The 16802-nt window shown below is 38.6% G+C and overlaps 1 protein-coding gene across 3 annotated transcripts in view; it reads right to left on the bottom strand.

Annotated features, from left to right (window-relative positions):
• Window positions 1-10477: 10477 nt before the first annotated feature.
• Window positions 10478-16802, bottom strand: part of wdpcp (WD repeat containing planar cell polarity effector) — a 161320-nt gene continuing 154995 nt past the window's right edge. For 2 of the 3 annotated variants that reach the window (XM_078556529.1, XM_078556530.1), the window contains exons 16-18: window positions 13225-13325; window positions 12680-12711; window positions 10478-11293 (exon numbers count right to left, since the gene is read on the bottom strand). In XM_078556529.1, the coding sequence (XP_078412655.1) occupies window positions 11243-11293; window positions 12680-12711; window positions 13225-13325 (184 nt within the window). In that variant the 3' untranslated portion in view covers window positions 10478-11242. The remainder of the gene's footprint in view (window positions 11294-12679; window positions 12712-13224; window positions 13326-16802) is intronic. The other variant, XR_013578649.1, reaches the window with a different exon arrangement.

The raw sequence follows: 16802 nt of genomic DNA, 5'->3' as shown, positions 1-16802 counted from the left end.
AATGATTCAAAATACCATGTGGTTTGATTGAAAATGCAAACTGGAAGTAATATTTTCACTTTAAAAAGCAATTTTATTGATGTTTGGGAACTCGATTAATACATAGGAAAACAACATAATAGATTTATAAATTATATGGCCAACACATTTTCTAGAGCTCCTGCACCTCAATTTGGCACTACACGCTGGTTTTCTGACAAAGCAGAACTGAAATTTCATAACCTGAATTTCCTCTACAATTGCTGCCAACCTCCTTGTATTTCCAACATGTGCAAGGGTTCCACAATACTGAAGCACATTTTACATTACAATTTAATTCCACAATTTAATACCAATTTTATTCGTTTGAAATTTATACATTTAGTTTGCCTTTACTGCCCAAGTCCTGCTCTCCAAAGCATGTTTCAGTGAGTTATGTAATGTAGTCAACACCAAACATATTGTCCTGGTTCTAGGAAGTGCTAATTTGGGACTGGCTGTCAGGATTGACTGATCTGTCTATTCCATCTCCACTTTAATATAGAGACCTTTGTTGCTACTCAGTGTTGTGTTTAGTAGTGTGAAAAGGGCTAATGAAACTTGCCCAATGGCTTGAAGTCAGACTGGCCTCCGTTTGAACATCTATCATCCCTCAGGGGTGGAAATCAATACTTGGCCACTAGTGGCTAGATTACCTTTTTTTTCCCCCCACCTTTTCTTAGAATTTCACTGGCTTTGCATACCACATCCTCATTGGACTTCCAAAGTCCTGAAACAGCTTTGTGGAGATTCAGACCTTGGACTGTGTCTTACTGTTGCCAGTGGGCAAACTTGAGAAGAGATCACCTCTATTTTCAGAAATACTCAGTGATGTCCCCACACACCACTCTGACTGCGATGATTAGATTCAAATAAACATCTTTTTCAAAGCTTTCAAATCCACCCAGGGGCCTTTTTTGAATTACCAGTATTTATTAGTTTGACTCCTTTTATCATATCTAATTATTAAAAGTTATATCTACTTTTACAATGTCCTGAAAGATAGAAATGCTGGTCAGAGTAGCACAACTGTTAGCAATGCTTCAAGTATTCCTTATGCCCTGTTTTGTTACCTTTCATTCAGTCACTGAATTTATCCTGAATAAATTAAATTCAATTTTTATTACATGGGGTTTCCATCTGTTTGATTTGCATGCTCTGCTCTGGTTCTGTCTATTTTTCATAATTGCAGATTTATTTTTATTCTTTTGCAGGCTCGGCCAGCATTTATTGCCCATCTTTAATTGCCCCCGCGAAGGTGATGGTGAACCAGTCATCTTGAACCGCTGTAGTCCTGGAACAATACTCTAGTTAAAGCCTAACGCAAGCTTTATAAAGGGTTCAGGAGGCTATTTATGAAGCCCAAGATCCCATACGCTTTGCTAACCACTCCATGTTCTTCCACCTTCAAAGATTGATGTGCATGCATTCCCCAGGTCCCTCTGTTCCTGCACACTCTTAATGACACAGTTCTAAAGTCTATAATGCCTCTCCTCATCCCTTCTTCCAAAATGCATCACTTAATGCTGCTTCATATAAATTCTATCTGCCACTTGTCTGCCTATTATGCTAAGCCCATCTATGTCCTGCTGCAGGTGATTTATATCATTTTCATTATTTGCCATGACTTTAAGTTTAATATCATTGGCAAATTTTGAAATTTTGTTCTGCATTCCAAGATCAAAGTAATTTATATATAGTAAAAAGGCAGTGTTCCTACACTGACCCTTGGGGAACACCATTATCTACCATCTTCCAGTTAGAAAACTAACAATTTACCACGGCTCACTGTTTCCTGAACTTAAACCAATTTTTTTTTTCCAATTGGGCACTGATCCTCCTAATCTACGAGTCTCAACTTTAACCAGCCTTTTATGTGGTACTTTGGCAAACATTTCCTTAAAATGGAAAGCACCCACTGGATGTGGGCATCGCTGGCTAGGCCAGCATTTATTGCCCATCTCTAATTGCCCTTGAAGGTGGTGGTGAGCTGCTGCCTTGAACCATTGAGTCTATGTGGTGTAGGTGCACCCACAGTGCTGTCAGGATTTTGACCTAATGATCATGAAGGAATGACGATATAGTTGCAAGTCAGGATGGTGTGTAGCTTGGAGGGGAATTTGCAGGTGGAACTTTCTGCTTCCCTTGTCCTCAGTGGGTAGAGATTGTGGGTTTGGAAGGTGCTGTCAAAGGAGGCTTGAGAAGTTGCTGCTGTCAATCCTGTAAACGGCGCACACTGCTGCCACTGTGTGTCGGTGATGGAAGGAGTGAATGGTGGCTGTGGTGCCGATCAAGTAGATTGCTTTGTCCTGGATGGTGTCAAGCTCCTTGAATATTGTTGGAGCTGTACTCATCCAGGCAAATGGAGAGTATTCCATCACACTCCTGACTTGTGCCTTGTAAATGGTGGTCAGGAGATGAGTTACTTGCTGGAGAATTTCCAGCCTCTGACCTGCTCTTGCAGTCACAGTATTTATATGGCTATTCCAGTTCAGTTCCTGGTCAATGGTAATCCCCAGGATGTTGCTAGTGGGAGATTCAGTGATGGTAATGCCATTGAATGTCAAGGGGTGATGGTTAGATTCTCTCTTGCTGGTGATGGTCATTTTCTGGCACTTGATGTGAATGTTATTTAGGTCTTGCTGCATATGTACACAGACAGCTTTAGTATCTGAGTCATGAATGGTGCTGTACATTGTGCAATCATCAGTGAACATCCCCAATTCTGATGTTATGTTGGAGGGGAAGGTCATTGATGAAGCAGGTGAAGATGGTTGGGCTGAGGTCACTACCCTGTGGAACTCCTGCAGTGATGTCCTGGAGGTCAATCATCTCAGCTCCAACAACCACAACCATCTTCCTTTGTGCTAGGTATGACTCCAACCAGTGGTGAATTTTCCCCCTGATTCCCATTGACTCCAGTTGTGCTAGGGCTCCTTGATACCACATTTGGTCAAATGCTGCCTTGGTGTTAAAGGTAGTCACTCTCACCTCAACCCTTTAGTTGAGCTCTTTTGTCCATGATTCCAATGTTGGCAATAGTCAATCCACACCTAGTCAGCCAAATATTCCACCTGCCATATGTTGGAGAGATTCTGAAAAATGTTGAGCACTTCCAGTACCTCGGCAACCACCTCTCTGAAAAGGCCACCATTGATGGAGATCCAGCTACACCACCACAGCCTTCTACAAACTGCAGCGTTTGAGTGTTTGACAACCAAGCCCTCTGCAAATAAAGGAAAGTCTGGGTGCACAACAGAAAGATGTCATCGCCCTTTAGAATTGCAGTGAGATCTGGGCTGTGTATTAGCAACACATGCGTGTCTGTAACACACTTGGATTCTGCAGGTCATATTCCTACTTAAGCTGTGGTATTTTGAGTTACTGCTATGTGATAAGTTATAAATATTCAGCTGACCAATAGCCTGTTTCACAATCTAATACCCAGCTGCAATTTGCCAGAACGTTTAGTTTTGGCTCTGCTCTCATTTTATAAAAAATTACCAGGTATCAAGTGTAGAAATGTGACCTAATTGTTCATGATGAAAAATCTCTGCTATTTCTGGTTGATGCTCCTGGTCTTGACCACATTTTCTTAATAGGTAACCTTGCCCTTAATGCTTAATGTTAGATTGGAGAATATGGGATGATCCACCAAATACTATATTTGGAAAGGCCTCATGTTTCAATGGTGACCTTCAATAATCGTTTCAACCCATCTGTGGATCTTGCTCCTGTCATTAGTCTTCCTAACGATACTTGCAATTATTTTTAACCATGTGAACTGAGATACTAGAAGCAGAGTTCTTAAATTTCCATTCTGTCCTAACGTGGCAAGAGCCATTCCCACTAAATTAATAATTTGATCACCATTAGATGTGAGGAGCTCAATGCAAGTTGCATTTTTAAATGGACTGAAGTTTATGGATGGTGGACGATGGCAGGATGTGGTGCACGACACTAGTCAAGTCTGGAGGTGACAAAGACATTGATGCAATTTTTAAGGGTTGCGATGAGTAATGTTAGAAGTGGAAGTAGACCATATTTATGATGAAGTTATGTGATAAAAAATTCAGCTTTGGCTTGAATAGAAAACTCTGGCCAGGATTTTTCCTATGGTGGGTGGGCTGAGCAGGCGGGGGTGGGTGCAGAGCTGATTGCCGTCATTTAACGTGGGGGGCCAATTAAGGCCCGCTCAGCACTACCTGGGCGGGGCAGGGGAGAAAGAGAAGGAGGAGGAAGAGTCGGGGCCAGCGCTCTTTCACGCATGTGCGCAGCAATCTCCCTGAGGCACGGAGCTGCCTTGGCAATTGAATGTATATTAGAATAATTAAAGAAATTATTTAAAAATGTATTTAAACAGGTCCCCTCATGTGACTGTCACAAGTGGAGACATGTTTTTATATTTATGAAAGTTTATTTAATAAAAGCTTCAGGAGATCTCATCCCACTTGTGGATGAGATTTCCTGAAAAACATGAAGGCTGCTTGGACTTTTCGCCTGCCCACCAACCTTGAGGTTGGACGGGCAGCGTTAACAAGCGGTTCTGTTAATTTCTTAACGGCCTTAGGCTATTTGCATTTCGGCAGGTGTGCAGCCGACTCTGGTGTGCGCCCGCTGAACGGAACATTGCGATGACGTTGGGACGCATGCCAGATGTCATCGCACATCATTATACCTGTTGGCATGTTGGGCCTGCCCCCACATGCCAACTGGAAAATTCTGCCCTCTAAAAGTGGGCCAGTGGAATTGGATTTGTGCTGAGGGCAGGGAGTTTATGGTGGGAGCCAAAGACAATGGCCTCAGTCTTCCCAATGTTTAGCTGGAGGAGATTACGGTTCATTGGATGTTGGACAAGGAGTCTGATAGCACAAACAGTTCAGAGTTTAGAGACTCAGATGTTTAGCACAGAAAGAGGCCGTTTGGCCCATGGAGGTTGTACAAAACCGAGCTGGGTGTCAATAACATACATCTGAAAGTACATCCTATTTCTGTAATGTCAGCAAGAGAAACATGAATGGAGGGACCTTAGGAAACTAATTTGAGATACCATTTCTGGAGACAATCTGGTTATGATTAGATGGGTAACACCAATGCTAAGAAAGATAATGATCTGCAAAACTCTTTATAAACATAAATTAGGATTGAAAAATTTAACATTTTACAAATTTGATATATGTCTAATGGTGACAAGACATGTTAATATTGAGTTCAACAACTTCAGACCAGGAACACTCTCCTCTATCTTCACCCCTTTGTTAATCCCCTTTTCAAAAATGTATTTTTATTGATTCATTGTTTTATTCCTTTTGTAATCCCCTTTTCCCCAACCACTGCCCCCCAACCCCACCCCAAAAGGGCTATCTGTTACTTGTTCCATGGTGTTCTTTCACAGAGTGCTTACCTTTGTTCTGCCATTAACATGTTCTGCTTTCTTACAATCAGCACCTCCTTTAGTCTTCCCCACCATCATTAACACTCCCTTTGTCTTTCTGTCCATCACATTTTTGTCAATCTCTCCTCAGCCCCCACCTATCACTGGCCGCCTTTCCAACTTCACCTGCTCCACCCCCCTTAAACAGCAGAAATTTAATCACATTTTTACTTCTCTTTAGCTCCGAAGAAGGGTCATACGGACCTGAAACATGAACTCTGTTTTTCTTTTTACAGATGCTGTCAGATCCAAGTTTTAACAGCGTTTTTTTTTTGCTTTTATTTCAGGTTTCCAACATCAGTATTTTGCTTTTGTTAATATTGAGCTTAATGTTGCATGGTCATTTCAAGCTTTTAAATTCAATTTACTATTAGAAATTGTCTAAACATAGATTCTGATTCATAAAAATAATTGTCCACGATTATCAAGCAATCCTTTTTTATTTAAAGGGACCTGAATACAAATAGAATGGGTTTCTCCTCCTCTTGCATTGTCAACAGCTATAGCATATTATTACATATGTTATATTCAGGTTTGGTCTCCCTGTCTCAATATGAAAACGTTCCCCACAATTTTCTGTCATCCCTTTACATAGACTTCAAGGAAATACGACTCTTCTGTCTTTGAACTCGGGACCCTTTATCTGTTAGAATTCTCTAATTTCATGAATCCTTGTTTACTTGTAGGTGTTAATTTTCTATAATCTCTTGGATATAGTTTCTTGTAGGAATCTACTATCTTACCTGTCCCAGTTTCTCTTCAGACTCCTGGTATGAAGCAGTGCGCATGCTTCACTGTGACTAGAATTCTGGCAATCCTTATTTGGACTCCGATGATATCAACTGTGTATTTATTTTCCAGGAGTGTATATCATTTGCCAATCATTCATCATCAATCTTGAAATTTTTAGTGTGTCGACCACTGCATTTTACTTTCAATATATTGTTTGGTTTTCCTCTCATTTTACTCATTGCTGTTCAATTATCCGCTATCCACATCTCCTCTAGATACACTTTTTTTTTGTTTCTTGTCCCATTGCCACTCCCTTTGGCTCTACACCAACCTTTTTTGTCACCTGGTATCTCCTATTTCCGCACCCTATAGCAGACCTTCCCTTTAGTTGTTGTTCTACCCTCCCCACTTTCACTTGCTTAAAACTTAACATTTTTAACTTTTCACAGTTCTGATGAAAGGTCATCTGATGAATGTTAACTCTGTTTCTCTCTCACTACAAATGCTGCCTGATCTGCTGAGCATTTCCAGTATTTTATATTTTATTGCAGATTTCCAGCACCTGCACTATTTCGTTTTCGTGTTGTTGCCTTCTGTACTGCTTTGTTCCGATTATATGGATCAAGAAACATGAGTATTTATCAGTTTGGTTTGAAAAGTTAACCTATTTAGTGATTCATCAACTCTTGTAACCATGCCAAGTGATTCAATGTCATTTATTTCTGTTTGAAGTTTACTTTTGAGGGCAAGATTCAACTACTACATGCTAACCATCTGACACTTATAATTCTTCAGGTAAATTACCAACAGCCCCCGACAAATCATTATATTCAGTGCACACAATAGCTCAGGTTTCTGTTTCTTTGACTGTAGCCAACAATCACTTGACAACCACATTCCTCGAGTCCTACCACAGTTTGAACTTGATGCATTTTTTTATTGTTCCCTTCAGTATCTTCCTGTGTTCTGTACTTCACTGCCATCAAGGGTTTGTACTTACCATGATAAGCTTTCAGGTTAATTGATATAGGTCTTTAGTTTTTTTTTCTCCTAAGATGTGTTCTCTCAAAGGTTTGGCACATGATTTAACCACTGCATATATAAAAAAAAACTGCACTTATAATTGATGACATCAGCATCCAGGGAACGTACTTTGACACTGATTATAACTGGCACAGTCAAACTGACTTCTTCCCAAATTGTTTACCCAGAGGGGAAAAAAGCTGCAAAGAATGAAAAATCCAAACCACTTCTTTGATTTTACTGATGCAACTTTTTTTTTAAGAAAAACACTTGATTTCTTAATTTTGGTACCTCTGTTTTGACAGCACTATATTCTCTTTCTCCCTTGAAAAATTTTCAGCTATAACTACAGATCTCAGCTGCTTTACAAATATTTTCTGGTTTTCTGTGATGTTACCTCAGTCCTGAATAATCTCTGACTGTTCCTGATCTTATCTTTGGTTATCTTGTCAATGATCAAAGTATCTCACATTGCACCAACCCTTGGTTGAGTCTTAATTTCCTCAAGCAAAACTGTGGGAGGTCTGAAGCATCAAAATCTTGTCGCCATTGAATCCCCTACCCCCTCCTTCTTGGCCGAATCAGCCTGTTCATAATCTTATTTTTTTCATGGGATGTGGGTATTGTTGGCTAGGCCGGCATTTATTGCCCATCCCTAATCCCTTGTTCAAAGGGCATTTGAGTTAACCACATTGCTGTGGGTCTGGAGTCACATGTAGGCCAGACCAGGTAAGGACATTAGTGAACCAGATGGGTTTTTACAACAATTGGCAATAGTTTCATGATCATCAGATTTTTAATTCCAATTTTTTATTTAAATTCAAATTTCACCATCCATCTTGGTAGGATTTGAACCCAGATTCCCAGAGCATTACTCTGGGTCTTGACTAGACAGTGACAATACCACTGTCAACCTGTTCCATCCCGAGTTGGGTTTTGAACCCAATATCATCTTTATTACACAGACTGCCTATTTTCACATGCCCATCTCCTCCCTGTTGCTTCATCTGCCACTAAAATCTCCATTTATTTATCACCACCTGACTCTACTCCAATTGCTGGTCTTTCATTCTCCACTATCCATCTGGGGAAGACAGCCATAGTGGTAATGCCACTGGACTGATAATCCAGAAGCCCAGGCTAATTTCTCTGGGGACATGGGTTCAAATCTCACCGTAGCAGCTGGTGGAATTTAAATTCGATGAATAAATGTGGAATATAAAGCTAGTCTCAATATTGGTGACCATGAAGCTATCATTAATTGTTGTAAAAACCCACCTGGTTCACTAATGCCCCTATTTAAGGGAAGGAAATCTGCCATCTTTACCTGGTCTGGCCTACGTGTAACTCCAGATCCACAGTGATGTGGTTGGCTCTTAACTGCCCTCTGAAATGGCCTAAGTAAGCTGCTCAGTTCAACAGCAATTAGGGATGGGCAACACATGCTGGCCTTGCCTACAATGCCCACATCCCACAGCAGAATAAAAAATGCCAGCTTATTCAGAATTCTGCTGTCAGGATCCTTTCCTGCACAAAACTTGCCATTCTCTGCCCTGTAGTTCAGTGGGAAGGTGGCTCTTATGGATGAAGTGGCCTTTGCGGCAACAGAAGGTAACAGTTTTTTCCCCCGGATGTATTTTGATATTCTGGGCACAAAGAGCTTCAGTGTAGCAAAGACTGTTTTTACTTTTTCATGCAGTGGTTTCCATCAAGACTGCACGCAATCGTTAGCTATACTTCACCTTTAAAGTCCCAGAAGCATCTTGGTAGTTGACAGTAGAAGTTAATACTGGAAATAGTGCTAATCAAATGGTCCAAACGCATATGTTTTTAAGCAGAGTCTAGAAAGCCTTGCTCTTCTTTATTCCTCAACACCATCCTTGTCACAAAGTGGTACATCACCATTTTGACTTGAACTAGTATCTTCACATGCGAGATGTCTTCAGAGTGTATGTGGCTCCAAGGTGATACACTTGGCAGTGGAAGCTCAGGATGCTCTCAGGCCACAATCTCATCTGAGGCCAGGCCCCTGTTGATGTGGAATCTGGAGAGGGCGGACCTGTCATAAGTAGTGGTGGTGGTCCCTGATGCCCCTGCTTGCCGACCTAATGGGTAGGGTAGTCCTAACCTGAGCCTTCCCTGTACTGAGGGCAAGCTATGCAGTTTTAACAGGTTAAACTTCAGTATGTCTGTGCAGTAAACTGTGTCTCACCGGTAGCATTCCCACCTCCACAGCTGAATGTTATTGGTTTGAGTTTCCTTCAGACAATCCCATGAGCTGACACATTTGTGTCAATGCTGGCTCAGTTGGTAAATTCTACTATGTTATACAGGTCAAAAAAGTTAATGGTTTGATCCCTGTTCTGTGTGGATTTAGCACATCTTAAGCCAGGATGACAGTGGGTTAGTACAATTATCTCTGAATCCCTGGACTAGGGAAGGGGAAAATTGGTTTAGGGCTCTGTTCCTTATTTCCCTTTATAGTGGTTGGGATCCCTACACCTGAACAATAGCCAAAGGTTCCTTCTGAAAATTGTGTACATTTATGTATATGTTCATCTTTCAGCCATTAGAACCCATGATGAGTTACGTGCAAAACATTACAACTTATTTCTTCTCTCTACAGATGCTGACTAACATTGTGCATGTTCTCTATTTTGGATTTCTTGCATTTGCAATGTTTTCTTAACACGTTATTTATTATGTAGCAGTTCCATTACAGGTGCTATATTTTAATATTTCACACTTTATAGTGCAGTACATTCAAATCCTTACAAGACATTTTAACCACACTTTCGTATGAAGACTTGATGTCATACTATAGTATAGTGACCATAATTAAAACATTAAACAAGTTTGATAACATCACGTGCACTGGAATACTAAAAGTCAGCGCTTCCAAAATAGCTGAATCCCATAGTGAGGATGCTCGCTGGAGTCCCTCTTGTGCATTATGATAAATTTATTAAATATTTTCTGTTGTTTAGAAATTCATAATAGGAGGGTCTAAGTGAACGTAAAAATTGAGAAATGAAGTAATCTTGATCTTATGTAGATTTTTAGCATCAATTTATGCATTCTAAACTCAAATCCTCTTAACGTACAAAGCAAGGAAAAATGCTATGCATGAAGGATTATACACTACTGATTGATGCTAGATTAATCCCTCATACAGGCCATCATCAGTTTCGACAGAAGCCATGAGTGAAATGGACAAAAGCAGTTCTCCCAGATAAAATGTGTGTTTTGTGTATAAAGTCAAGGTACTGCTACAAACGGTTTATTCTCAAAATGCAATAAGAATTTTACTACAGTAGAGAAAGGGTTGATTTTTTTCAATATAACCTGAATTTAAATTGAAAAGCAAACTAACAGTGGTACTCCTATGTACATCCTGGTTTCTAAATACACTGTAGAAATAAAATATCTAAAACAAAATGTTAAGATTATATCCATTTATCTTTTATTTGTCCGTAATGAGATACAAATTCCTTCACACTGGAAGTCACAATGAATTAAATTCTGTCCATTATGAGCTTTGTTTATATCACAAACAACTAGATACAAAAACTAGATGTTTACTATTTGTTTATGTGGAACTAAATATTGCAGATTATTAATATTTTTGTGGCTATAGGGAGAAGTTACTGAACAAAATTGGAAGTAATTCAACTTCAGCAACATAGCGAAATAATAGACAATGTATTTCCCCACCTCACTTATTCAAGATTATACAAGGAATATCCACTATTTCAAGAAGTGTATAGAATAAGCTTATGTACCACCAAAATACCTTTGTAGGAGAGAAGTAATGGAATGATTAGATTAAAATGTCGTCTCATTCTTTTGAAACTCTGGCAACCTTTTTTGCAGTTCGTGTTTTATATGATACTGACTGAACAATGGAAAAAGCAGGATGCCTTTAAATAGATGAGGACAACAGTAATTAAAAATCATCACACTTACTTTGCCATTTAGAGACCACTTTTATTTAAAGTCACTACTAAATTCTCTATATCAATATAAAAACGCCATTCACACTAGACCAAAGTGTACCACTTTCAGTGTGCTGCTGTTTTCAAGTTCCTGCAGAGGAAGAACATATTTTTAATAAGCAGAAACTGTAAAGTAACTAATTATAAATTAGTTAGCAATTATTATTTAATAATTCAGGCACCTCAGTAATTGCTATGTTCTTATTAACATTTATATGTTAATTGAGGAAGTGCCTGAATAATTCACACTGCTCACTTGCATTGAATTTAATAAAGATGGATGTATGGATTCAAATGTTTGTGCTTAACTAAGATATTTAGGCTAACTAAGATATTTAGGCTATCTTAACCAGCATCTGTGTAATGCAATGCACGTTTGGAAGAACAGAATTATACTGAGTGCTGGAATGGTGCATTTGTAAACTTGGACACATGAAGAGCTCCATCTCCCCCCCACTCCTCCCCTCCCATGGCTAATTTTCAATATTAGGAGTGGCCACTTGTTTACAATGTTAGAACCATTTTTAAAACATGGTTTCACATTAACCTAGAGTTATACTGCAGTCAGTGGGATCTTTTAACTGGTGTAAGATTACCTATGGGAGGAGCGCAGGGGGGTGGGAGCGGTATCCTATATGTTCTTGGGTTCAGTGTGCCTGGGAGTCAGATCAGGAATGAATTGAGTTACAATGCCACTGTTGTCAGTGCACACCCAAAACAGCTTTGCATTAACGTGAAAGTGACATACCATGCACTTTTTGTTTCTGAAGGAGGTTTAAAACATTACTTTTCTGACACAATCCATTAGTTCAACAATATCAGTACAAGTTCTTCAGCATCTTGCCATTTTTCTATAAAATGGATTTCAAATGTAAACATCTTAGAGCTAAAATGAAATTAGAAATTAATTTTAGACAGATTTCTTCCAAACAAATACATATTGGTAACCGTATATCTGGCCAAAATCTGCAAAAAGCAAACATTTAACTCCAGAAATAAAATATTCAATTGACTATTAGTTCTGATCTAAACAAATGATTACAATTTAGGAATGTGAGAGCAACAGTAGGCTATTCAGCCCTTTGAGTGTGTAGATACATGGATGAAGTAGACAAAGTTTAAATGTGTATCACTCTAGAACTTAATAATAAATGGACAGAACTGGATAATACAAGTTCATGAGATAATTAAATTATGTATTATATTGGGATCTGTATATGGTTGTTATCTATTGCTGAGAAACTGGAAAGCATTGTTAAATGAAGGAGGTTGAGATAAATGGTGGCCCTAAGTTTAACTGATGCCCATGATCACCATGGAAATATGACAATTGTACTCAGTAAGTAAACTGATAAGATTCACCTTTCCACATGAACATGACCCAGTTTTACTCAATCAGGTGCTGATGGACCTATAATTTATTTTCAGCCTGTTTATATTATTTTCTTGCATATGCACAAAATTAGAAAAAAGTTACCTGTGGGTCTCCGTCTCCATCAAAAGAATTCCCTTAAAAATACACAAGATATTGTATTTACTTTTATACTTCATTATTTTAATATATAGAATAATGAATATTGAATGTCATTCATAAATTAGTGGTTACTATATTTAAAAACAATATACACTAGTTTTAATAAAATGAAGACTAATACTAACATTTAAAGGTAATGTTTAAATTGCATAGATTGAAAATCTAGAGGTTATTATGGTGTTATCATTAAAATACCAGTGATATGATTCATTGGAGTGTAAAATGATATTACTTAATTTGAAAATAAAATTAGAATTAAAAGCCTAGAGTGCATTTTTTAAATGTTTACATTCTAAGCTGATAAATGCTTTGATAAATATTATTACCATCACCTTATGAGCAGTTTTAAAGAGTTTACTGAATAGCAAATTTTCTAAATTCTCACTTATTGCTTCTTTCAAACATCTTCTTGCAAAGCCTTCAGGCATGAGACATGTTTGTTTACAAATCTTTTGTTGTACATTTTTATATCAGTTAAAATCTCTTACCTGCTTGGGTCCAGGCCAAAGGGTCATCTGTCAAGGCTGTCGCATAGGCATTGAACCCAAGTTCACTCCCTATGTTACTGGTCATGCTATGGTAAGAAGAACTGAATAGGGGAGAATCAGAAAATGGCACTGAAATCAGTCTTGTTTATTTGCATCAATGGAAGTATATAGCTGTCTGAATAATTCGCCATTCAAAAAACGTGCTGCTTTTCATCTGAAGGCTTTCTGTTTACATATTAAGCACTGGTTTGAAAAGTCTGTTACCCTTGTGATTATTCAATAGGCGCCCATCACTCTACATTTAACCTTGGGTTCTCATCTTTCAAGCGGCTAGGAGTTTTGTCAAAAAAGAATGGTTAGAGGTTTTATCTACTACAATCTAACAAATGAATGGAATGTGTATAAAAAAAAAAAATTATAAAGCATCAACCAGATACTGGATGCCAATAGTGAGATCAATAAACTTCACTCCATCTCGCTGAGATAATTTCTACTTCTGTATCAAAAACTTCACAGTAACAGATAGTGTGCTTCCAAACTAATACTATAGAGTAGTTGAAAATTCAAAGGTAGTACAGAAACATACTGATGTGCTGTTTTCTGTGACCACGTGGTTTAACAGTTTATAAATTGAAGGTAATGAAATAACAATAAGCAAACATTTTCATTTGATATGGAAGTCTTTAAATAAAATATTGATCTTGATTGTAAAGAGCTGTGAAATGGTAGAAAACATAAAGCAATGCCTCATTGTGAATAGTCATCTTTCAGGCTATATAGGTTTCATTATAATAATTATTAAATATCAGTATTTTCTCTCAGTCAACAAATTGTCAATAGTTGATTCTTTCCAAAATGACATTCATTGGTTAAACTTCAACAGAAGAGATGCTGGCTTATTAGATGCTTCTGTTTATTCAACAGCAGTAGCCAGGGGTTTTACTGCTGTAAGGAGTGCTTTTAACAACTTCACCAGAAAACATGAAAAAAGGTGGAAAATCAGAAATCTCAAAAAATTATAGCTTGTGAACACAGCCTAGAAATTCAAGCATCACAGGAGTTAATCCCCACACCTAAATGGATCTGGTGTACCTCCTTAGAGGGGACGGGAGGCATGAATAGGGGTTGGAATCAGGGAGGCTGGCCCTTTAATGACTGCCTTAGGCCATATGTAGGACCTGGTTTTCCTGAACAGGGCACATACAGCAGAGGGCCTCAAACCAGGGGTTGGACTCATCACTTGAATATTCACTCTTTCAGGTGAGAGTCCTGGATGCCTCTTTTTTTTAGCTTATGCCAAAATAATGGGCAGCTAGTTTCCTGTTCACTCAGTGGAATTTCTAGGCATAAGTATATGATAACCACAGCCCTGCAAATTTTCAGAAATTTACATTAAATGATCAAGTGTAAGTGTAATTAAACATATCTAGCATCAGTATTTAGCAATATAAATAGACTGATAATAGATAGCTTTCAAATTTATTTGAAAACAACTAGGTTTGGTACATGAGTGATACATAAACATCAATCCCACACAGTTCAGCAGCTTCGACATCCTGATGTTCCTGTTAGAAGAATTAAACATTTTCCTGCCTATACCTTAACCGCGCTGTTCCTTTTTGCTTACTCTGAGCAGTATACGTTGATGCCCTTTCCTTAGCATTTGTGACTGTAATGAAGAACTGGATTTTGACTGATATGAAGCTTTGTTTTAACTGGCTGCCTGCTGACAAATGATAAAGATCTGGTAGGAATAATGCTGTTTTTTATTGTTATCTTCCGTCTTTCTGTAAAGTGAAGCTTAGGAAATGCTGCTGTGATTTCTCCTCTTTGATTGTGAAGTGATTGTGCTCTTCATCAGCTTTCCCTCAGCCAAATAAAGCTTCAATAATGCTGCTGCTCCATCACCATAAGCTTTATTGGCTAGGCAGAAGAGACAATGAAACTTCATCTGAAACCAGATTAGGCTGGGAAAAAATGGAGGGATTGTTTTCTTCTCAGCACCATTATCTTTGCTGTAGCATCTTGATCGGCTTTCTAAGGCACTATTACTAATACTGCCCAGGGTTGTAAACTGCTTTTTTGGCAGTCAAATTGCTCTAACCCTCTTACTTTATGTTTTAAACCAGCTTAAGCTTGTCCATCCTCTCTTTCAATGGATCCTTTTAAATTGACTGAATTTGGTAGGAAGGGGATAGATAGATAGATACATCAAAAAAGCTGCATTTGCCAAAGTTTCACTACTTTTACAGTCATCCTTCTGAAAGCTTCACTTTTTGTAAATCAATTTAAATGTATGTATGAGCTGCACTTTTGCAAGACATTGTAGTTTCAGAACATGATACATAAGAAATAATGTCATTATGCAAAAATTCTACATGCATCAGATTTATTTAGATAAGTGATTCTCTTTTTTTATTCATTTATGGGATGTTGGCTGGGCCACCATTTATTGCCCATCCCTAACTGCCCTTGAGAAGATGGTGGTGAGCTGCCTTGAACTGCTGCAGTCCATGTGGTATAGGTACACCCACTGTGCTGTTAGGGAGTTCCATGATCTTGACCCAATGACAGTGAAAGAACGGCAATATATTTCCAAGTCAGGATGGTGAGTGACTTGGAGGGGAACTTCCAGGCAGTGGTGTTCCCATCTATTTGCTGCCCTTGTCCTTCTAGATGGTAGTGGTTGTGGGTTTGGACAGTGCTGTCGAAGGGGCCTTGGTGAACTGCAGTGCATCTTGCAGATGGTACACACTGCTGCTACTGTGTGTCAATGGTAGAAGGAGTGAATGTTTGTGGAAGTTGTGCAAATCAAGTGGGCACAACAAGTAAATCTGTAGGTTTAAGACCCTGGCCTGGAGTCTTTTCAGTTCCCAGCTAGCTACGAAGTGCTGTGTAGAAAGTGGAGCATCTTCATCCCACACCCTGGAACTTGGTTAGTTTGATCTGAAAAGAGAGATGTTCTGTTTGAGATGTGCCTTTCCTGTTGACTGAAAACGAACAGATGGACAAACTGCCTTTGTGGATTAAACAAATAAAACAAATCTGTGCAGTACTGGGGGCTTAAAGGAGGAAAGTTCATGGGCATTCTTTTTTGTTCAAAGTCTCCCTTGACAATCTCAAAATATATTCAAGATGTCCAGTATCTTACCACATTAGAGGTGCAACATTAGGTCTCCTTATCTCCAGAGCACTGCAATGATGCCACAGACAAGGAGAAATAAAGTGAATAGAGCTGTTTCAGGATGTACAAGAAGAACAAAAAAACTTCTTGCATTTCTCTTCAGGTATTTTACAAAGGTGAAAATGAAAAGGAGAGGCAAAGCCATGGTGGGAAAGATGAATGAGAACTTGGTTAAACTTGAGCTTTAAGAATGGAGTTTTTACAATGCATGCAGGACTCCTTTGTTTAACAGTATGTAAATGAGATGGGACATGCTGGATGTAGTAATGGGAAATGGACCAGAACAGATAAGAGAAGTAAGTGTAAGGGAGCTTATAGGTAATAGTGATCACAGCACAATAACATTTTAAGGTAAAGATTGAGAAGGACTTAAGTAAAACAAAACCTAAAGTTA

This window comes from Cetorhinus maximus, chromosome 14 (assembly GCF_964194155.1).
Source record: "Cetorhinus maximus chromosome 14, sCetMax3.hap1.1, whole genome shotgun sequence".
Lineage (NCBI taxonomy): Eukaryota > Metazoa > Chordata > Chondrichthyes > Lamniformes > Cetorhinidae > Cetorhinus > Cetorhinus maximus.
This window is presented reverse-complemented; position numbering and strand designations above follow the sequence as displayed.